This window comes from Crinia signifera, chromosome 5 (assembly GCF_055691185.1).
Source record: "Crinia signifera chromosome 5, ASM5569118v1, whole genome shotgun sequence".
In the NCBI taxonomy this organism is placed as follows: domain Eukaryota; kingdom Metazoa; phylum Chordata; class Amphibia; order Anura; family Myobatrachidae; genus Crinia; species Crinia signifera.
The window spans coordinates 104,587,257-104,610,574 of record NC_139221.1 but is presented as its reverse complement, the minus strand read 5'-3'; the positions used below and the strand labels follow the sequence as shown (position 1 = coordinate 104,610,574).

Sequence of the window (23,318 nt, the reverse complement as noted above, 5' to 3'; positions counted from 1 at the left end):
GACTTTATGGTGTACCAAGACGTAGGCCTTTTGCCTAAAGCTGTATACAGAATTCAAGCATTGATATAAGAGGCAATAGTAATTTATAACAGTCACTAAACTAAAGAATTGCAGTTTGCAACAGTGTGATTTTGGGGGGGGGGGGGGGGGGGGGGAACGATTAAATATTTTCTAGATACATTTGCACTCTTACCACTAAAACAAGTTTCTATATATATATTTATTTATGCCAATGTATGAATACTGACCAAGACAATACGTGCAGAATATGTAAAAGAGTAGCAGGAACAAAGACAACCGTCTCCATCTTTACCTTTCGGTCAGCTGCATTACACGTAGTACATATCTTCCTAGTAGCCAAACAGATTTATATCTTTCTATCCATGTAGTTCACTGGGGATTAAAGCAGCCACTTTTGGATAAATACACTTCTGCTAACTTTCTACATAGAGATGTTTTTAATAATTGAGTTTTGTGAGCAGATTAATGTCTAATGGGCATACACGAGGTTTGATGCGGCAGCCGTCGATACCGATTGAATATCATCGGCCACTGGGTGCCAGCATTAAAGAGGAGGAAGGTCCGGACGGTGCATGGGGGGGGGGGGGGGAGGAGGGATGCTGCATAGAGTAGCATTACTCTGCCTTCGATATTCTAGATCGAAGCGTAAGACTTGAAAGACAAGTCTATTCCTGTTTTCGATCCCGGTACTACGCATCGGGATCAAATCTGGACGGAAGGCAGTTAACACTGTTCGATTTTCTAGAAGCAAAATCTAAGTGAAAACTTGTCCAAATCAAGCAGTGTGTGTATGCCCCATTAGTGAATCAGCTAAGAAACAGATAACAGCTTGAAAATCCCTTTCTAATGTGGGGTGCTGGTTATACAATGTATATCTACCATTACCAGTGCCTTTGTACTGACATATGAGAAGCATAATGCACTAAATTTGAGCAAGAGGCCTGCAGTTTGATATGTAATAGCATGCAGACTCACAATGAAGCATAGCCAGTGTATTAAGGACAGTACAGTGTATATACAATTCATTGCTTATATCATGTGAGTCAGTTGGTAAGCAACCACTAACTAGGGATGTGTGTCCTGTGCTTGTTATAGAAGGGGGAGGCAATCACATTTCCCTTTTTTTGTTTTACTAAAGCTGCAGTGGAAAACAGGATTGGAACAAATAGCATACAATATTATCAGTCTCATATAATTGAACAATAGTTTTGTGTGTGTGTGTGTGTGTGTTCCACTATAACTCTCAAATGCTTTAACTATTTATCTTCAAACTTTGCACACTACCTTATCATCTTAAGGGACAATCTAATTTTGAAGATGGGTTTAATTGGACGAGCCCTTAAGGGTGCTGCCATAAGGGCCCATGCTATTTCTGTTTTCATGCATTGTGATACTGTATGTCATTGGAAAGCTTATTACTTTCTGAATATAACACAATAAACAAACTCCCTTAAGTGGACCCTTAAAGGCCTATAAGGGTCCATTAAATGAAAAACATTTTCACTTTACAAAACTTTTGACAAACTGAAATGAATAAGTCGACTCATTGGCAAAGTGGTCTGTGAATCGAACACTGTAGATATCGTTGTGAATTCCATGTGAGATCAATCCCCAGTCAGTTATTTTTTCGCTTCAATGTTTGCTTATTCATTGAGCGTTTTCGGGATCTTCTATACCTGCTGCAGCAGCTCCTGGGATGCTGAGATTGGCAAGGGTAAGTGGATAGTTGGTGACTTGCTGTGCCTGCTGCAGTAGCTTTTGCCCGGCTTTGGTTGGGAAGGGTAGGTCGAACAAGATATGCATAAGCATAAACTTTCGCCCGTGCGTCAGACGAGCCTTAAGACTAGTATATTATAATTGTGAATGGGTGGCCCATATAGCCACATGTGTATGGGTAGCAGCCTCCTCCCACCGTCAGTGAGAGACAGTGTGATGGGTTGAGTAATGGCGATGCTAGGAACCAGTTGAAATATGTTGTAGCTAGGGTGAGTGTAGAGGTTAAGGGGAGAGATCCCTTGAAAATGAATTACCTGGGTCCAATATTTCAGTTCATTAGCCTCATAATTTATTCAAATTGAATTCTGTGTAAAGCATTGTGTCATATGGTGGAGCTATATAAATGAATGGGAAAAAAATCATCACTCATACAAATTGCTGAGGCAACCATGTAGTAAGCTGAAACACTGGCCATAAGAATGCCTGCCATTCCATAGAAACAAGGGAAATCACCTCACTTCACCTTGTTAACCAAACACGAGTTATAGTTTATTGCACTTTTCCAAAATTCTTGCTTATGAATCAACAAAACTGCGATTAATTTGCTTCTCAGCCACCACATCTGAACCAATAATAACTTATTTTGTCTCTTGATGCAACTGTCTGAACAACTTAAAAAGCCCTTATATCTATATTAAGGATAACATTACCACTTCATATACTCTTCTGACAGATGCTGTACTAAGCCTAACAAATGTCTACAAATAAAAATTGATATAGAAGTGTAAGAGGAAATTTAGTGCTTAGTGACATGAAATGAATTAATGTAGCAGGATCAGTGCTGCCAACAGCTTACCGGCTATGTGAGATGCTTTTCTCATACAAGTACAGGTATAACTCTGATAAATGTGGCGATATTTGTTTAAACAGATTAGGTAATAGGCTTGTCACTCATTCTACTACCTAAAAAAAAAGTTTATTATCTTTTTAGCATTTTGCATCACACATCATAGGTAGAGGCAATACAGTCTTTTGCTAACAGCAGTTTTTGCATCTCGGTATAAGTTGTCAAGATATGATCTGCAAGCCTAATGGAGCCTACAAACATAGCGATTTAAGGGCATTTTCTAAGTGATCTCACTAGTTTAGAAAATGCCCCTACATCGCTCTGTGTGTAGGGGCCACAGCGATGCGCAGCTGTGTGCTGAACGATCTTGATAAGCATTCTGAAGGAACTAGCATCACTCAGAACGCTCAGCAAATGTCTACATTTGTAGGCCTCTTAAACAATGTTCACGCATTAAATTGCTGGCGGTCCGCCCGGAATGTGTCCCCATGCCAACCGGCAGCCAAGACCCCCTGTCATCTGGCAGCTCTTACATTGGAGAGGGTGTCGGGCGAACAACAGGGATCATGCACATTACTGGAGCTGCCGGGTGATCCACTGGGCACATAGACGCTGTAACTGCAATAATGTGTGCGTCTCCTGTTGTTCGCCTGGCAACCTCTCCAACGTTAACGTGTTTCTGGCAGATAGGGAAAATGGATGTGACAATGGCTTCAGTCACATGATCTCTAGTGCTTCTTTATGCATCTGAAAAAGAGTACACTGTGACATCGATAAAGGGCAGAGATACCTCCTATTACAAAAAAGAGATGCGCTGTCTGGGTGGGAACAGACGCTTGAGAATATTAAAGAGGGTGGTCATTCAGCATCTACTCACTGCTCTTTGTATTGTCACAGGCACGACATTTGTAGGGGCAGTCAGTATTTGTAAAAAGCTGTTAAAAAACAACCACCCAGTGTGGGCCAGTATTTGGAAGGCTAAATTAAAAGTAATTGTGCTATCCATTGTGGGCCAGTTCTTAGCAGCTGATTAAAAAAAATACATCTGTGATTAAAATATAAAAATCTCAAGTTTAAACCCTTGAGTGGTAGGTTTTGCTGGGGCAGGACAAACCTACCAGGGCAGGTTTGTCCTGCCCCAGCAAAACCCACCACAGTTGAAAGCCCCCCTCCCTCACCTCTGCTCCGGCGTTAGTACGCCGGAGCTTCCCTGCCGCTGCTGTCCCCACTGCCTTAGCCGCCAGCCTGTCACATTCAACAGTGACATCAGCGGCAGGCTGGGGGATGTTAGCGGCAGCTCGGGAGGACTCGGGTGCCTGAGCGCTCCCGAGTCCCCCGATCCGCCCGCCAAAGTCATTGCTACTAAAAGTATGGCGGCAGGCGGCTGGGGAAGCGGGGTTAGAAGAGCCGGAGCACAGGTGAGGGGAGGGGAGGGTTGGGGAAAATGACTGGGGGAGCTCTAGAGGTGCTGCACCAGTGGTGCACACCTGGACACCCCTGGCGTGCACCTATTTCAGATTTGTGGTATGCCCGGAAATTTTCCAGGACAGCCCGCTGCGGCAGCGCAGCTGAGCCCGGAAAATTTCCGGCCATACCACTCAAGGGGTTAAATCAATATGGTCATAATTGAACCATTTTATTGTTGCGAAGACCCCCACTTTTCTGGGGAGAACACTGCTTAAAAGTTACTTAAGGTATAAGAAAAATGTAACTTCAGCACAGCTATGTACCAAAGTCATTTAAAATGATATAGTTAAATTAAGGTGCCTTTAAAATGACTATAATATGAATTTTATAGACCAGAGTGTCATTATCTCACTCAGCAAGAACTGTTGAGACATATACCACAATGCTTTCAAATAGTTTTTGATTATTAGCAGTACCTTAGTGATAGAAATATGAATTTAAAATGTGTAAATAAAATAGTATGTCTTGCTTTGTTGTTGTTTTTTCAATTGTAGTAAAGAAATAGCTTCTTAAAATTATATTACAGAATTGACTAATGTTTTTCATAACACAGTCCTTTTATGTTGTTAGATCAAATTACCCTACAATGTCTAAATAGGAACTTGCAAATTGTCTTCATTTCTTAGCAGTTTGATTACAATGAACTATTCCAAGCAGTGAAGCTAATCTGAACACTTAAAACAAAAAATGAATACAGCTGAATCTTTATGTGAAGATGTATATGGTTTAGGCACACAAAACACACACCTACCTACCTACCTATCCATCCATCATAGCAACACAAAAATTGCAATCTAAGGACTTTCAGACAGATATTCAGGTAAAAAAAAAAAAAGAAACTCCTCTGATCAATGTTTCAGTTTAGAACCTTTGAAACGTTGATCAGGAGTGTCCTCTGTTTTGGGGGTTTTTTTTGTCTGAAAGTCCTTAGATTGCCTAAGATTAGATTAGACTGTGTTGCTACTATTGTGAATACTGAGGTATCGGAGAGGGCACCAACACCATTCCATTTTCAATGTTTGGAGTGCCGAATTGAATGCTGGGTTCAAACTGATATATTGCTAGCTGGTCGGTGGGTGTATGAAAATTATGTCTGTAAGCAAAGTCATTCACAGATACAGTTGTGCTCATAAATTTAAATACCCTAACAGAATATGTGATTTTCTGGCCATTTGTCAGAGAATATGAATGATAACTCACAAACATTTCTTTCACTCATGGTTAGTGGTTAAGTGAAGCCATTTATTGTGAAACAACTGTGTTTACTCTTTTTTCAATAATTTTTTTTGGTACTTATGTACTATCTGAGCTCCCATGTTAAATGCACCCCATTTTTTCATACCCCTACTATCCAACTACGCATGGAGTTGATTTTATATAGTGTGGCGAGCGCAGCGAGCCACCGTGCCTGAAGCGTGGCGAGCCCCGCGAGGGGACGCGGTCTCATAAGAAAAACGGGAGCCCAGATATTACATAAGTACCTTTTTTTTTTATTGAAACACCATACAATACAGTCTTGTACATTTGTTAACAGACAATTGAAATAACGTGGTCAATGTGTACAGTTTCAAATACAAGCCATTTTAGACAATATAATGCTTAAGAAAAAGAGGAGTACTTTTATATCATGACATTGCACCATTAATCAAGGTCTCAGGCATATATATGTTCACAGTTGCCTGAGAGTTCACGAAGAATATGCCATTGGGTTTGTTTCATTAAATTATGTATTTTGTTGCCTTAAAGATAAGGGTAACGTGGATATATAACTTTTCCATACCACAAAAAAACTTGTCTGAGCCTCTCTCTCTCTCCAGAAGACACTCCACTCAATCCATAGTAAAAACATGGAGCAGTTTGTCTCGAAAGAGTTGTAACATTGGGGGTGCCACGTCGATCCATGTCTGCAATATGGCATTCCTCGCAACAGCACTGATAATTAAAGTGTTTATTTTTTTAAATCATAATGACAACAGAAACTACCCAAATTACCCTGATCAAAAGTTTACATACCCTGGAGATTTTGGCCTGATAACATGCACACAAGTTGACACAAACGGGTTTCAATGGCTACTAAAGGTAACCATCTTCACCTGTGATCTGAATGCTTGTAATCAGTGTGTGTGTATAAAAGGTCAGTAAGTTTCTGGACTCCTGAAAGACCCTTGCATCTTTCCTTCATTGCTGCACTGACGTGTCTGGATTCTGAGTCATGGGGAAAGCCAAAGAATTGTCAAAGGATCTGCAGGAAAAGGTAATTGAACTGTATACAAAAGGAAAGAGATATAAAAAGATATCCAAGCAATTGAGAATGCAAATCAGCAGTGTTCAAACTCTTATTAAGAAGTGGAAAATTAGGGATTCTGTGGAAACCAAATCACGGTCAGGTAGACCAACAAAACTTTCAGCCACGACTGCCATGAAAATTGTTCGGAATGCAAAGAAAAATCCACAAATTACTTCAGCTAAAATACAGGACTCTGAAAAAAAGTGGTGTGGTTGTTTCAAGATGCACAATAAGGAGGCATTTGAATAAAAATGGCCTGCATGGTCGAGTCACCAGAAGAAAGCCATTACTATGCAAATGCCACAAAGCATCCCGCTTACAATACTCCAAATAGCACGGAGACAAGCCTCAACACTTCTGGAACAAAGTCATTTGGAGTGATGAGACCAAAATTTAACTTTTTGGCTACAGCCATAAACGTTACATTTGGAGAGGAGTCAACAAGGCCTATGATGAAAGGTACACAATTACTACTGTTAAACACGGAGGTGGATCGCTGATGTTTTGGGGGATTTGTGAGCTACAAATGCAAGATGAATGCAGCATATTATCAGAAAATACTGGAGGAAAATTTGCTCTTCGGAAGCTGCGCATGGGACATACTTGGACGTTCCAACATGACAATGATCCAAAACACAAGGCCAAGTCGACCTGTCATTGGCTACAGCAGAATAAAGTGAAGGTTCTGGAGTTGCCACCTCAGTCTCCTGACCTCAATATCATTGAGCCACTCTGGGGAGATCTCAAACGTGCACTTCATGCAAGACAGCCCAAGAATTTACAGGAACTGAAGGCTTTTTTGCTAAGAAGAATAGGCAGCTTTACCATCTGAGAAAATAAAGAGCCTCATCCACAACTACCACAAAAGACTTCAAGCTGTCATGGATGTTAAAGGCCCAATACACGGTATTAAGAACTGGGTATGTCAATTTTTGATCAGGGTCATTTGGGTAGTTTCTGTTGTCATTATGATTTAAAAAGAGTAGATGTTGGACAATTAATGGCTTCACCCAACCACTAACCATGAGTGAAAGAAAAGTTTGTGAGTTATCATTCATATTCTCTGACAAATGACCAGAAAATCTCAAATTTGCTAGGGTATGTAAACTTATGAGCACAACTGTATATTGCGTAGGCTGTGCTGCATCTGAAGATATATTGTCTCTTCTTGCTATGTGTACACAACCAGTTCGCTGAACACCCATACACGTGCAGCAGGGACTGTCTGTGAGGAACAGCTCAACTGGATGGGCACCTTTTCATGACAGTTCAGTTAGAGACATTGGGCACTACATGCCAGGGAGACTAATGGTGTGTATGCACTAACCAATTGTTAGACAGGTGGGCCAGGTGTCCTTAGAAATGTATTTTCTTCATCAAGATTTTAAAACTAGTTTTACCATAAGAAATGCTTAAAGGGGCCCAAACACGGTACAATTATTGTATACAATTTGGACTAGATCGCTTCGCATCACATAGGTTTTGCAATGCAATGAGATGAGATCTAGTACAAAAAAGTATGTGCAGCACATACTTTTTGAGCTGTGCGATGAGATCTCATCGCACACAGCAATTGTACCATGTATGGGCACCTTAAGGCCTTGGTCAATTTACGGTAGACAAGCAAGGAGAAGCAGTGATTGTTAAACTGGGGTCGTGGTTCAAATTTTTGTGTCCCATTATAATTTACCTCTCCACATGTAATTTCAATGCCCCTTACACATCCACACCATTCCCCTTTCTGAGGGAGGTGAGTAAAAAAAAAGATACTATAGTAAGTAGCAGACAAAAATTGTCCTGAACCCTCCTCTCCCCACCTAGCATTTACTCCTCTCTTTTCCATAAATTCTAATACATAGCCCTACATACGGTACCTGGATTCAACTGGTCCAAACCCACCATAGTAGGAAGAAAAAGACACAATCGCAGCACTGCTGTGGGGGGAGGGGGCAATAGCCATACTAATGTGATTGCAGCAGCTCTAGACAGGATGTGGTCGCAAAAAGCAGCACTAATGTGAAGTAAGGGTGGGAAAAAGCATTGGAAAGGCATCTGCGTCTGGGTGGTGGTACATTACCATGCTGTAGACTAAAAGGGACAGTTCCATATTATTATTTTTTTTTTAAAAGACTGGCATCATGAGATGGCGCTCCTGGAAAAATTGGTGTGACCTTGCAACAAGTGGAGTGGCTTCAAGGGGAATAGCGTATCCATGAGCCACGCCCTAATTTTCATCATGATTCCTCACCCAAGCCCCAGCTCATACCAACCTTTGCCTCCTCACCAATTCCACTCAGGAGCCACAGCCAGGCTCCACTTCCTAATACAGGGAGAGACCTTGGATGACTCCAGGGTGAACCAGTGGGTGGAGCCAGGGAGAGGGTGCGAGGCAGTTTTGCCAGTATGATTGATTTGCAGGAAGAAAGGGTACAAGACTGTCTCTGGGATATGGGGTGCAGTGGTTAATGGACATGGGGAGTTGTTAGAGGCCAGTGTTGCAGGAACATAGTGTGCAGTTAGATCTCAGTTCCTCAGAGAAACAGGGAACATTAAGAGCCAGATGTATCAAGCTTCAAAAAGTAATAAAGATAGTGATAGAGAGTGATAAACAACTAGCCAATCAGCTCCTACCTGCCATGTTACAGGCTGGGTTTGAAAAAATGACAGGTATGAGCTGATTGGCTGCATGTATATATCACCCTCCACTTTATCACTTTTTGAAGCTTGATACATCTGGCACTAAGGGAGATAAGGAGCAGTGAGAGGTATGTCAAGGGAATAACGGTACAGTCAGGGGCATTGGAAGCAGTTAAAGTTATAGAGAACAGTAAAGGGCCAGCAGGTGAAATGTATGGGGTGCAGCAGATTTCAGAGCATGGTGCTATACCAGTTACCTATGGGTGTACACTGAATAACCTGTAGCTGCAGCGGCATAGTCATTGGCAATTCCAAGAGGAAATCCCTGTGCCACATGCAATCCTTGGGGTCCACACATATGGGTGATCAGGTTGGAGCTGCAGCTCTAGCAGCGAGGCGTTTAGAGGGTTTTATCACCCAGTAGTGCATGGAAAGCAGGACCAGAAAATGTATTGTAATTGTAAAATTAGGAAACTGTCAGTCAGCAGCCCCCTCTACGGGCCAATCAGACTCTGGATGCTGGGTACTCTTGTGACAGGCTGTGGGCCTTCTGCTTTCAACACTGTGGATCATCCTCTACACCCTCCAGTATACTGGCCTCTCTAGTACGGTTTTGGCCTCTTTCATCTCTTACCTCATTAAGTGCTCCTTCTCATGGCCTGCCTCCCGGCTCCATCTCACCCCTACCATCCTACATGTTGTGGTCCCCCAGGGTTCTGTTCTATGCCCCTTCTCTTCTCCCTGCACGCCTCTTACCTGGGTGCGCTCATAAACTCTGTTGGCCTTCAATACCACCTCTATGCTGATGACATGCAACTATAACACTCATCTCCTGACCTCTCCCCCTCTGTGTCTCTCGGGTATCCAGCTGCCTCTCTGCCATCACCACCTGGATGTCTGTGCACTCTCTGAAGCTAAACACGGACAATACCGAACTCAACATCTTTCCTCCATCCAGAGTCTTCGCCACCACAAATATCTCCATCACTGTGGACAGCACCATCATCTAACTACTACCTCTCCTTTCCCCTCCACATCCAATCCTTGGCTCAATCCTGTCGCTTCCAGCTACGCAACATTGCTTGCATCAGGCCGTTTCTTTCCCAGAGTGCGACTAAAGTTATTGTTCACTCATTGCTCATCTCACAGCTCAACTACTGCAACACTCCTCTCACTGTGCTACCACGCTACAAGCCTGCTCCCTCTCCAGTCTATCCTCAACTCTGCCTCTAGACTTCTTCCACTGCTTCACTTCTGCCAAAACCCTTCAAGAAAATCTGCACTGTGTACCATTCCCTTACAGAATCATCTTCAAACTTCTCACCCTTACATACAAGGCACTTACTAACTACACTGCTTCCTACCTAACTTCCGTACACACTCCATCCTGCCCTCTCCGGACAGCCTATGACCATTGCCCCTCCTATATCCCTGTCACTGCATCCAATATTTTTTCCATGCTGCCATCCTTAACTGCAATGACTTCCCTTGCTTTATTAGACTCTACCCAACCTTGTGAAGCTTCAAATAGGAGCTAAAAACCCACCTGTTCATCACTGTACATCTCCCTACCTGATGCCTCATGTCATGTTTCTGCTATGCTCAATTCCTACCTGGCATCCTTGCCTACACCTCATGATGTCACCTGTCTGTTTCCCCCTTCCTCTAGACTGTATGCTTCTTTGAGCAGGGCCCTCTTCCAACCTGTTCTCAGGCTTTATAGCACAAAAAATTAAACGGGGGGAAGCAGCGCGTATTAACCCAAAAATCGGATTCCTATAAAAAGCAATTGGAGTGATTTCATAAAATAAAACAAATTTTACCAAAACATGTGGAGGGCACTTTATTATCATATATGATCTAATTTTAATCTCCTATAGTCGGATTGGTCACATTTGTGTATTTTTATTAAAATGTATTTTATTTAGTGAAAAAAATGCTTTTTATAAGAATCCAATTTTCTATTTTTGCTTCCCCCCCCCACCCCCTCCCTATTTCTGAGCATCTCTCTGGATTGACTGTCCGAGTATACAGCAGCTGCTGGCTAAAACAGACTCTGTCATAGTGCCACTATCATCATTAAGGGAGTTCCAAATACTCTTTTGTAGCACTTCGATTACATCTTCCTCTTACTCAGCGACCATCTATATCCATATATATATATATATCTATGTATGTATATATATATATATATATATATATATATATATATTTTCTCAGCGACCATCTATATCCAAATCTATATCCAAATCACTTCTCCCTTGTAATTATTCCTCTATTCCACAGACAACCTACCTACCTACCTATCATCTACCCAGCTATACACTTCAATGACCACTTCTACAGACAATAACCCTTTAATAAGGAAGTTCCATAAGAGTAATACCTGTACATAAATCTTGCCTGTCATCTGTCCATTCAGGTCACAGTATTAATAATACAAAAGTCAGCCCAATGTTTATTTTGAAGCTTTCACAATTATACAAGTTTACTCAGATTAAGCACATTCATTAATCGCAGATTTAGGGGGGTATTCAATCTAGGATCACGGCTGTTGATCCCTCCCGACAGCCGTTATCCTGGCCCGTTTGCGGTCAGCCCGACAGCTTAACGACATGCGGGATTCAATGTCCCGTCTGGCGATCGGCGCAAAGGGGGCGTGGCCGCTAAACCGCCTGTGGATTGTCGATCTGCGACCAGGATCGCGACAACCCACATACTTTATCAGCAGTACGGGCCCGACAGCTTCTAAAGTCGGGCCGTTCTGCCATGATCCCGCTTCAATGCTGTCGCTAAAGACAGCACTGGATAGGGAGCCACCGTTATTTCCCCCATCGGAAATAGTGACGGCACATTGCATACCCCCCTTAATCTTAATTTGCAGACATTTTGTTGTACTAACCTCTAATGGTAAGTTTGCTATACATTTGTGAATTCATTTCTTTGTCTCTTTTGAATCTCCGATATTCATCTACTGCTTCCCTCACCATTGTGACAGTCAGAACAAATCCCTAAAAATAAACACACACACACACATAAATTAAAACAATGTTATATGGCGATGCATGCAAATCAGCATATGAACACTACACTATATTTTAATGCAAAATTTTGTACCGTAAATTACGTCTGAGTCATGACAGCCAATTCATTCAACCTTTTGTCTATGGCGACTTTGTCACTATCGACATAATGGTATGACCTAGGCACTGTCAACCTCAATCGGATACCCTGTCATCCTGTGCTCATAGAAAACAACAATTACTGTACACAAACACAAGCCTATAAGGCTACCAATGATGACTTATGACATATTCAACAACTGTCTCAAGTTCTTAACAAGCAACCCTATTTAGTGTTCAACACACTTTTATACAATGTCTGTAGTCCGCAAACATTGTCCTCGCCATTCACGGAATAGGCTGCTTAGTGCCACATTACTTAAAACAGAGACAACCAAGAGTACAAATGCAATGTTTTGATTTTCAGAGAATAAGTCTGCTTGAATTACAGTTCTGTGAACTTCAGCATTTAGCATGCATTTCAATTGTTTCTTTCCTCTTTCTTTTTCAATTTGCTAAAGAGCCAGGTGTCTGGATTTTACAGATTTGTGGTTTTGTGACTAATGTATCTAAATGAAACAACCAGTGAGGTTAGTAGAACATCATTAATATCGGGGTAGATTTTTCCTATCCGATGTAAGCTATGCTTGCATTTATCAACTGGTTCTAAATCGGCCCATATGCAAGATTATTTATAAAGTATTTCAGGTACTAAAGAAAGAAAAACACATGCAATTATAATGCTATCAGGACACAGTGTACATGCTTCACATCTTACTGCTGTAACAAAGATCATCACAGGTTCTCTCAACTTATGCATTATTACTACAATTATTGAAATGGGTTTTAGTTATATTAGTTTATCCAAAAATCTAACTAGTTAAAAATTGTTAGCAATTAATAACTTGAGGAGCATATGAAAGTAGTTAATCACTGAACTGGGGTGGTCGCATGGAAACAGTCAGCTGTGCTCTCCCTAACACCACTGTATCTCATAAATTGGATATTATACCAGCACATATCATGTGGGTATAATGCTTCCTGCTTTACCAAGGCAGTGAAGAGACAGTGATGAGAAGTATTAACCTCTCAGATACTTGAGTGGGGGAGTAAAAACTTCCCCTTCCAGCAATGCTTGCCAGGGCCCCATATAAGCCTTTTGCTGATGCACTGTCTCTCTCCAACCTTCCAAATCACTGGGCAAATGCGAAATCTCACATACAGCCTGGGCCCGGAAGGTGCCGCAAACAAGGTATAGAGCCATCTCTGCTGTGGTGAATGGGCAACGTCGCCTGCAGGTGTCAAAATCGAAAGCTGCAGTTGCTGGCACTGAAAGCGCTAATAACTGTTCATACATTGCTCGGAGTATTATCACGATATTATAAAAATACTAGGACCGATAATAACAGAGTGCATAGTGCCTCTGTCACATAGCACACTTCTTCTTCACTGACACCGCTAGTCCCTCATAACAACCCTCCTTATAGCTACTTCAAAATTAAGTAGATTGGACATCAGAACCTGTGCAAAATTGTGGGTTACTCTTTTTATTTGGTGTCATTTTTATGTTTTTATCTACTTCACACCACAAAACAAACAAATTGATCTTGCGCCAATTTCTGTTCGCATAAAACTAAAATTTATTCAGAGAAGGATACATTTGAGTGCAATTGGTTTCATGGGCAGATGTATTAAGCCTGGCTAAGAGATAATGTGGAAGATGATAATGCATCAATCAGCCCCTAACTGTCATTTTTCAAACCTAGCTGATTGGCTGGTCTGTTGTCACCTACCTTTATCTCCGCTTTATCTATTCACCAGGCTTAATACAGATGCCCCTCAGTTTCTTTTAAAATGTTGCTTCTGAAAACAGGTAAAAGCATTTGTCAAGTCTTATAGACAGTAACACTTTAACACAGTCACCAAGGGATAAAATGGATAAACATTGTTCTTTTCTTCAATAACCAGTTTGCACAGGAGAAATAGAAAGACAAACAAATAAGCATTTATTACAAAAGCAACTTACCAGTGGGGCCCAGTAGGTGTACAAGTAGCCGATTTTCAGAGCATGTACAAACTGAGAACAGGCAACTACCAGAAAATACAAATTCAAGAAAAATTTGAACTGTTGATATAAAACCTTTAAAAGAAGACAAAAAAACAAAATTAGAGGTACTGTGACTTCAAATTAATTATAATTTTGTATTTATTTATTCATAATTAGATGTTAACATAACCAAACCATTCCCCCAAATAAAGTTTACTTGTATACAAAAGAAAAAAAAGATTACTCTCTTTGTTGGGACACAACTTATTAAAATGTATTAATCTTTAATGATATGCATTAAAATTAGGACTGACAAACATCCATCCAACCATAGTCTATCACTTAATGGTAATAATAGAGGAGAAAGATATACTTATTTGATTTCTATTGGTGAGAGGTATAGATAGTGAAGCAGAATTCTAATAGTGAGTGAGATAGAATTAATATATTAGGAATAAATAAATTTATAAAAATGGGTTTGTAAATTAATGAAATTAATGAAAGGGTGTATCAGCCTCGGTCAGACATGGTCTCAATGTGGGGATGTTCTCCCATGAGGTATTGTATAAGCCAGGCTGATATTTTATATTTTATGTGACAACAAAGTGTGAGAATAAATCAAAAAGTGTAAGATACAATAATCAAGAATTAATTATTATGTGACCGTGTAACTAAAAATTATGGCGAAATATAATTGATGTTATGGTGGCTGTCACGGTGGGTAACAACAGCATATATATCTTTGGTACGCTATGGCTTTAGCTCATAATAATTTCATATGCTATGCAAAGCATTTATGATAAATTCACACAACAGGGACAGAATGGAGTATAGAAGCATAAAGTTGCTCTCTTTAATCACAAATCAATCCTACTTTCCAGCCGTGTGTCTCATGGACAGTGAACGGACTGAATGAGGGGGTGATTTGTATCTTGATCAAATTGATGAGAGCAAATAGAAGAAAGAAAATAGGGATCTCCTGTTGATGTCCAGCGTCCCGTGTCACCCCTGTTGGTTGTAACCCAAATAAAGTTTTAATGAATTGGCCATATGTGATCGTCTCCGGGTTCCAAGGGTTTTTTAAATGCAATCATCTTCGCTATTTAAGATGCTTCAGGTACATATACACTATTAAAAACTATGCATTTGACATATTAAGTGTCTACACAAATTGTTTAAAGAGTACTTCCCGCACTGCTTGAGACAGAGAATTGCTCAAGCATTATATATCCATAACAGCAGATAAATCCACTGTACCCTCCAACAATTAGAGAAAGTCGATTCTTACAGGGACATGGAAAACATTGTATCCTCTGTGGAAGACACCTATGTAACTTTCAGTGATACATGGTTCCGCTGGATGGACTTCAACAACTCGAAAACTTTTAGTATTGCATCCCCCCTTAGCCCACTTAAGGAACACAGGGACCCTTTCGACCCGGCTCCCTTTGGTTTGGAAGTAGACTAAAATATGTCCAGTTCAGCCTACCTTTGGTCCCCATGGGTGATACTACCCCTCCTTTCTCTACCATATCTATCTATGCTCTGACAACCCCACATAGGAATCTGAGCTACCCCCATCCCCACCCCATGTCTGTTTTTTTTTTTCTCTCTCTCGCTTATCTCTAACTTTTTTCTTGGATTCTATACATTTATTTAATTTATTGCATTTTAATAGTAGGCATCTAGTGATTATTACAACAGACAAGAGAAGTCTCACGTGCGCTAAAAAGTCCATATGTATGTAATCCTTGGAAGGATTAAATTTCTTTTCTTTCTTCTTTCCCGTTTCACACAGTTCCGTATATATGGAGAAACAGAAAAAATATATATACAAATTAGTGATATATAAGCACTGGTTACTTCTTTTCCTTTCCCAGTGGGATCTAGAAGAACAGAGAGCGTGTTCCCAAGATTTCCAAAGTGATCCAAAGCGGTTTATAGGGTCACCCCACTCGTGTGTATAGGGACTATGCTCACATGTATGCTTACACAAGACAGGGTGTGTGAACTCTTATAAAGGTATCTTTTTTTCACCAAATATGACTCCAATAGTCACGACAAATGCAAATTCCTTTTTATTCTTTAAAAATCACAGCAGGGCAGGGATAATATAATGACAGCCTTTCTACCATATAAGATGTAACCCGGGTGTAGAATATGGTACCAGATACTGCCAAATACTGCTCCACAAACTCTGCTGCTCACATGAATTTGACCAGACACTAAGTTTTCTACGCGTTTCAGCACGCTGCGGTGCCTTTTTCAAGATAAAGTGTCTGTAAACAACGAGTTCAAACAAATGAGGGACGGATAAAAAAGTTTTCCATATAAAAATATTTGTATATAAAAAATATATTCCATATATATATAAAAAAAATTATAAAAATACTGTGCAATAAAGTGCAAGTGCATATAAAGGCTTACCAGACATTTTAGGTCAGGAAATATGTGGGTATCCAAAGAGGTCCTGTGGAGACACTCCAAAACGTGTCCTCAGATCCACATAAACGCTGGTATACACAGCCTGGAATATAAGCCCAGGAAACCGGAAGTCCGCATACGTCACATCCGTTTAAGTGACAGACGCGTCCCTGCTGTATAAGACGTTCGGCAACTATGCCCTGCGTCTATAGGTCCGCCTGTAGGTGTTGGGATACAGCGCAGCACTGTTGCTGAAACGCTGTCCCTCTCTATTCAGTATGTGCGGAAACGATGTTGCGGGCGCCATTTTGGTAATGGGCGCATATAAGGGCAAATAACTAAAGAGGTTGTATAGAAAAAATGACGGGCGCCATGTTGGTTATGGGCACATGTGAGGGCAAGAGGCTGAAAATAAGTGTAAAAATATATTTGGCAGATCGAAATACCAAAAAGACCAACCCCATTACACCTTATTTACATATATGCACTAATAACAATAACAGAACAAAGTAAACAATAATTAAAAAACAAAACAGTATATGATCATAAAAACCATCTCAATTCGAACTCACAATTTAACCCCTTAGGAGCTAGAGTTTTGAGATCGTATATAAACCTCATTTCAGTTTTGGCTAGGCGAATATCTCTATTATTGGTACGCCAATCATCCTTAATCCATGCAACTGCGCTGAACATTTTAATGCCATCTGTTCTGCACTGATGTTTTTCTTTAAAATGCATGGAGAAAGGATGATTGGGGTTTCCATTAAGGATGTTACGTATATGTTCGGCCCACCTAATTTTTACTTGCCGTTTAGTTTTTCCTATGTACGCCAAATTACATGTGCATACGATAACATAGATAACGTAGTTTGTGTGGCATGTAATATATCTCTGCCAAATATATTTTTACACTTATTTTCAGCCTCTTGCCCTCACATGTGCCCATAACCAACATGGCGCCCGTCTTTTTTCTATACAACCTCTTTAGTTATTTGCCCTTATATGCGCCCATTACCAAAATGGCGCACGCAACATCGTTTCCGCACATACTGAATAGAGAGGGACAGCGTTTCAGCAACAGTGCTGCGCTGTATCCCAACACCTACAGGCGGACCTATAGACGCAGGGCATAGTTGCCGAACGTCTTATACAGCAGGGACGCGTCTGTCACTTAAACGGATGTGACGTATGCGGACTTCCGGTTTCCTGGGCTTATATTCCAGGCTGTGTATACCAGCGTTTATGTGGATCTGAGGACACGTTTTGGAGTGTCTCCACAGGACCTCTTTGGATACCCACATATTTCCTGACCTAAAACGTCTGGTAAGCCTTTATATGCACTTGTACTTTATTGCACAGTATTTTTATAAATTTTTTTATATATATATGGAATATATTTTTTATATACAAATATTTTTATATGGAAAACTTTTTTATCCATCCCTCATTTGTTTGAACTCGTTGTTTACAGACACTTTATCTTGAAAAAGGCACCGCAGCGTGCTGAAACGCGTAGAAAACTTAGTGTCTGGTCAAATTCATGTGAGCAGCAGAGTTTGTGGAGCAGTATTTGGCAGTATCTGGTACCATATTCTACACCCGGGTTACATCTTATATGGTAGAAAGGCTGTCATTATATTATCCCTGCCCTGCTGTGATTTTTAAAGAATAAAAAGGAATTTGCATTTGTCGTGACTATTGGAGTCATATTTGGAGAAAAAAAGATACCTTTATAAGAGTTCACAAACCCTGTCTTGTGTAAGCATACATGTGAGCATAGTCCCTATACACACGAGTGGGGTGACCCTATAAACCGCTTTGGATCACTTTGGAAATCTTGGTAACACGCTCTCTGTTCTTCTAGATCCCACTGGGAAAGGAAAAGAAGTAACCAGTGCTTATATATCACTAATTGGTATATATATTTTTTCTGTTTCTCCATATATACGGAACTGTGTGAAACGGGAAAGAAGAAAGAAAAGAAATTCAATCCTTCCAAGGATTACATACATATGGACTTTTTAGCGCACGTGAGACTTCTCTTGTCTGTTGTAGTATTGTCTTTCTGAGGTCCGGTGACCTCTTTTTGAAGTATCATATGCAGCTCTAAAGATTGCAGCGCCTGGAGTGAAATTCCCTTTTTCGTAAAATATCTAGTGATTATTGTTTGCCATACCATGCTCTGTATTATTTGTTTATGTACTTCTATGATAATAGTAATAAAAATCATTTTGCACTAAATCCACTATACTCTAGTCTACACAGTTCTTCTTCATGGCAATCACAAACTAAAGCTGAGTGCACACCGGACAATGGGACATGGCACTGCTCACAGCAATTATGACTATGGGTTAAATGTCTGCAACTTGCAAGCATCTGTAAGCTGATGTAGTGTATGCCTCATGTTTTAAAAGGGAGATGGTTTAAAAGGCAAAACTAGGTTAGTATATCTAGGAATCGAGCCGTGATCACTGGATTGCATTTAAATGTACTGCATCTGTCTGCATTCGCTGCTTCTGAAACTATACAGCAGTCATCACAGTGGCAGAAACACAAATATGAAAGCATTATATGGATAACTGCACACACTGGAGGTTGTAATACGGAGTATGCTCACTGTAAGTCAGCTACCGTACAAACTGACAGATGGCTGTATCCATTTTTCTTAAACATTTAAGAATGGACGCACAGCAACTAAATGCACAAACGTGTACTTTATTACACAGATAGTGCTGCAGATATTTTTTCCACTTATTACAATAGACAAGCCAGTCTTGATAAGTAGAATTATTATTAATATATTGCTATATCCATTTTGTGTAATTGAGTTGCAATTTAAATTATACAAAGCATAATCTTACTGTATGTGAAATATTGATCAATCATAAGAGACTAGGGGGTAGATGTATTAAGCCTGGAGAAGAGATAAAATCAAAGGTGATAACGCACCAGCCAACGATCTGCTAACTGTCATTTTTTTCAAACAATGGGGCAGATCTATTATAGCGGAGCTTATCGTGCCGCTATAATACTTCCTGCTTCACCTTATTAATGAGGCAAAGCAGGAGGGGAGACCGACAAGATGTATTAACATCTTGTCTGCCGAAGCGGGGGAACGCTAACTCCCCCCTCCGGCGATGTCCCCTCCTGGAGATAGAGCATCGGTTTACACTGATGAGCTGTCTCCTTACCCCCGGCCGGCTTGACTAGGCATGCGCCGAATCTCGCTACTCACGCAAGATCGCCAGCACAGCCCAGAGCCAAGAGCAGGGACAGCGCTGTCCCTGCTGTTGAGATAGGGCTTTGCCAGCCTGCTGCTGGTGAAGCCAATACCAGCATTGGGTGGAATGGTCAGCGATGCTGACCGTTCATTCGGCCTGCTATCATTTAGATACCTGTGAAGCCCGCGAAGGGACGCGTTTACCTGTGAAGGTATCCGCGTGCGCTCGCCACGCTTCGGGTTTGGTGGCTCGCTGCGCTCGCCACACTATTCTGTTCTCAACTCCACGCCGACATGGATAGTGGGGGTATGAAAAGGTCGTAGGATGCGTCCCGCGCCCCTCGCGGGCTTGCTGCGCTCACCACGCTTCGGGTTCACGTTTATAGTGGGGTGACGTGGGGGTGCATTTAACATTGTAAGCACCCATTAGGGTGCTCAAAAGCACCCTTTAGGGTGCTTATACGATTTTAAATCGTATAGGGGGTCAAAATCGCGTCGCATCGCATGCCATCGGGTACATGGCATGCGATGCGATGCGATACGTTCATCGTACGATGTACATCGGGGGCGCCGCTATAATACACAAGTACCTAATTCTACCTTTCAAAACCATAGGAACTATTACTATGACTGAGACATGAAGATTTCAATGCAATAAGATAGGGCACTTCTATAGCCTTAACCAGTTTGCACATAAAGCTGGCATTTATATACAGTTTGAATTACACATTCTTACCCATGGTCCAAAATAGGCAACTACACCAAAAAAAACTCAGTGTACAGATCCCAAATGATGCCACCCAAATCTTAAGAGTTTTATAAAACACCAGGTAGTAAAATACATGCTGCTTTAGTTATGTTTTTATGGCAAAATGCTTTTTGTAATGATCATATTGTAGATTCAGTCATTTTGTTAAATGTAGCAAAATGTCAGTATAAAGCAACATTGTAATTAAACCTTATTTACTTTTTCCTGTTAGTGCACGCGGAGATATGCTACCATTGCGAAAGCAAGAACGAATGAAGTCTGAAAAAGTTGACGAAACTAAAAACATTTATCTGTTACTGTAACATACAACAGTAAAAAGATGTCTAGAAATTCCAACTACAAATGTAACTTAATTAAAAAACTATACCGTATGCTTTTAATCACAACAATGAATGGTTTACTGTAATCTTAGTGAACTTTGCGACCTTTTGGAAAATGTGTGCTGTTTAAGCAATTTGTATGCATTTAATAATTTAAACCAAGGGAGAAAACAGCGGCTTGGTTCAATAAAGATGAGAATATTTATCTGTCTTAAAGACAGTTGACATTTTCTTACCTTGACACAAGATCAGCCTTTTAATTACACAGTCATTAGTTGTGTGAGTTTTAATAAAGGCACATATAAGATTCCAAGCCTTTTTCTACGATTGCATATTTAAACGTTCAATAAACTGTGCAAACTTATTAGCATTAAGAGAATAAAACCTAATGACACAGCAGACTAAAATGTAATGTGTTGGACTCATGAATAAATAAAATAACATATATATATACTTGAACTCAAATTCATTTGGCAATAAAATATGATGAGTTAAATAAACAATGTGCAGAAAGGGAGATGTACCACTATTAACCTAAATGACAGAGCTAAGTTGAAAACTATTCCTGAAAACAAAAAGTAAACTCTGCACTTGTAAAAATAGAGCAGGAATGGGATGTATGAAAAAGGCCACAACATATATATGAAAACAATTTTTTTAAGATACCACTTCAGAATAAATTTAAGATAAAAAACATATACAGACAAGTAATGTATATAATATGAATAACAAAGCAAATATTCTATAAACGAGGTGGATCAAGAATAAAGAATCCTCTTATGATAAGGAAGGAGTATCAGAAGCTTCCACCTTCTCCTCAACTCCACTGCAGGAGGCAGGTGTAACCCAGGCCGGTCTGTAGCTTTTGTTACCTCTCCTTGGTTATGGGCAATACAGGGAGGGAAGCCGTATTTGCGGTGGTGTCCAGAACTATCTTTGGCATGAAGGTGTAGCAGCTAGTTGCGCTGTAGACCTCCGGCTGTGCAGACAATAATAGCAATAGATGTTGATCTGGCAAGGTCCGCACTGGGATGCAGATCTATAGGCATGGACTGACGAGTAGGGGGAGTACCTGCCTGGGTGGGTACATGGTGTTGTGCAGATTACCCATTATCAGTTTTAGGGAGTCTCTCTGAGGGGGGCTCAAATGAACCCATGGCAGAATGTGTACATATTTAGATTGATGACAGTTAAAATGTCAAAATGTCATGTTAGGTTTAGGGTTAAGGTGTGTACACAATAGCCAATTAATTTTTAATGATCTGCACGATAATGATATTATTAACGATATTTCTTTGCATACCATCTAGTTTCTATGCACTATATCATTAATGATGTGCTCTCCCGTAATTAGTCATGTCATCTGTCGAAGGACGGTAATGATACCGTCGGTACTGATATCGCTGGGTACACACATATAGGCATGTATTCAATGCTCCTATGTCGCCGTAAATAACGGTGAGTGTGCATGTTTTTTGGAGAGTAGTGAACTTTTCTCTCCTATTTTGTGCTTCCCTGTATTCAGCTCTGTTGCTTCTACAAAAATATTTTGCGAAGCTAACTCAGTTCACCCTGCACTTCTCCCCGGTGTTCGCAATGTCTGTTCAATGGGCATTTTAGTGTCTCTCTCAAAAAGTGTATTCAATGCACAAATTGCGAGTCCTGCTGGTTTCTTTTTTTAGAGATGTTCTCCATTTTTCCCTCGGCATCTTTTTTAGGTGAACTGTAAGGTTATCTTTGTTAAAGTTGTTATTTTTTTTGTTTTTTTTATGGCTTATAAATTAAAAAAAATGTATATTTTATTTTAATGGTAACCAATAAGAAATCATTTTTGAATGCTCCTAGTAATTTCCCATGCTTCCTCTCTTCTTCCTCACCTAACCCCCAAACAGGCTTTTAAACATGCTAACAATTATAAAATAAATTAAATAAAAACACAGGGAAAAGAAACAATGCAAAAAACACAACACAAGGATAAAGGCCAAACAGAACAAAATACACCCGTCTGCACAAACCCAATTAAAATAGTCACACAGCCATTTGTTGTAAAATAAATACTGAACAAAACTTTAACCTTTCTAAACCTTTGTAAAAAAATACAAGTCCACAAATGCGAGGAACACGCTGCTGAGATGAACACCCTGCTCAGGAATATCCCAGTCTGACCAGCTCACGTGAAAACAGATGTCTCCAGTTACAGCACTCCCATTTGAACTCGCATAATTATGCTAAGTTCGCAAAAGGGGCCGGCGAGCTGGCCACAAGTTGAATACTGAGGAAGTCAGAAATGAGGAGATAAGAAAAAGTGCCGAGCACCTTCAGCGAGATCACAGGGACACAGAACAGTGAGCGGTGAGCCAGACTCTCAAAAAACATTGAATACTCCCGAAAGTGTAATGTGTACCCAGCTTTAGGCTGTAACTAGAGTTAAAATACCATAAAACCTCTATGTCAACATTAGAACTGTTGACGTTCTGGTGCTGATATTCTAAATGTCA

At 40.4% G+C, this 23,318-nt stretch overlaps 1 protein-coding gene across 2 annotated transcripts in view; it reads right to left on the bottom strand.

The window, feature by feature from the left end:
- The window catches only part of ATP9B (ATPase phospholipid transporting 9B), a 360,476-nt gene that overhangs the window by 243,298 nt on the left and 93,860 nt on the right, over window positions 1–23,318 (bottom strand). For both annotated transcript variants that reach the window (XM_083187774.1, XM_083187775.1), the window contains exons 4-5: window positions 14,064–14,177; window positions 11,878–11,986 (exon numbers count right to left, since the gene is read on the bottom strand). In XM_083187774.1, coding sequence (XP_083043900.1) covers window positions 11,878–11,986; window positions 14,064–14,177 — 223 coding nt within the window. The remainder of the gene's footprint in view (window positions 1–11,877; window positions 11,987–14,063; window positions 14,178–23,318) is intronic.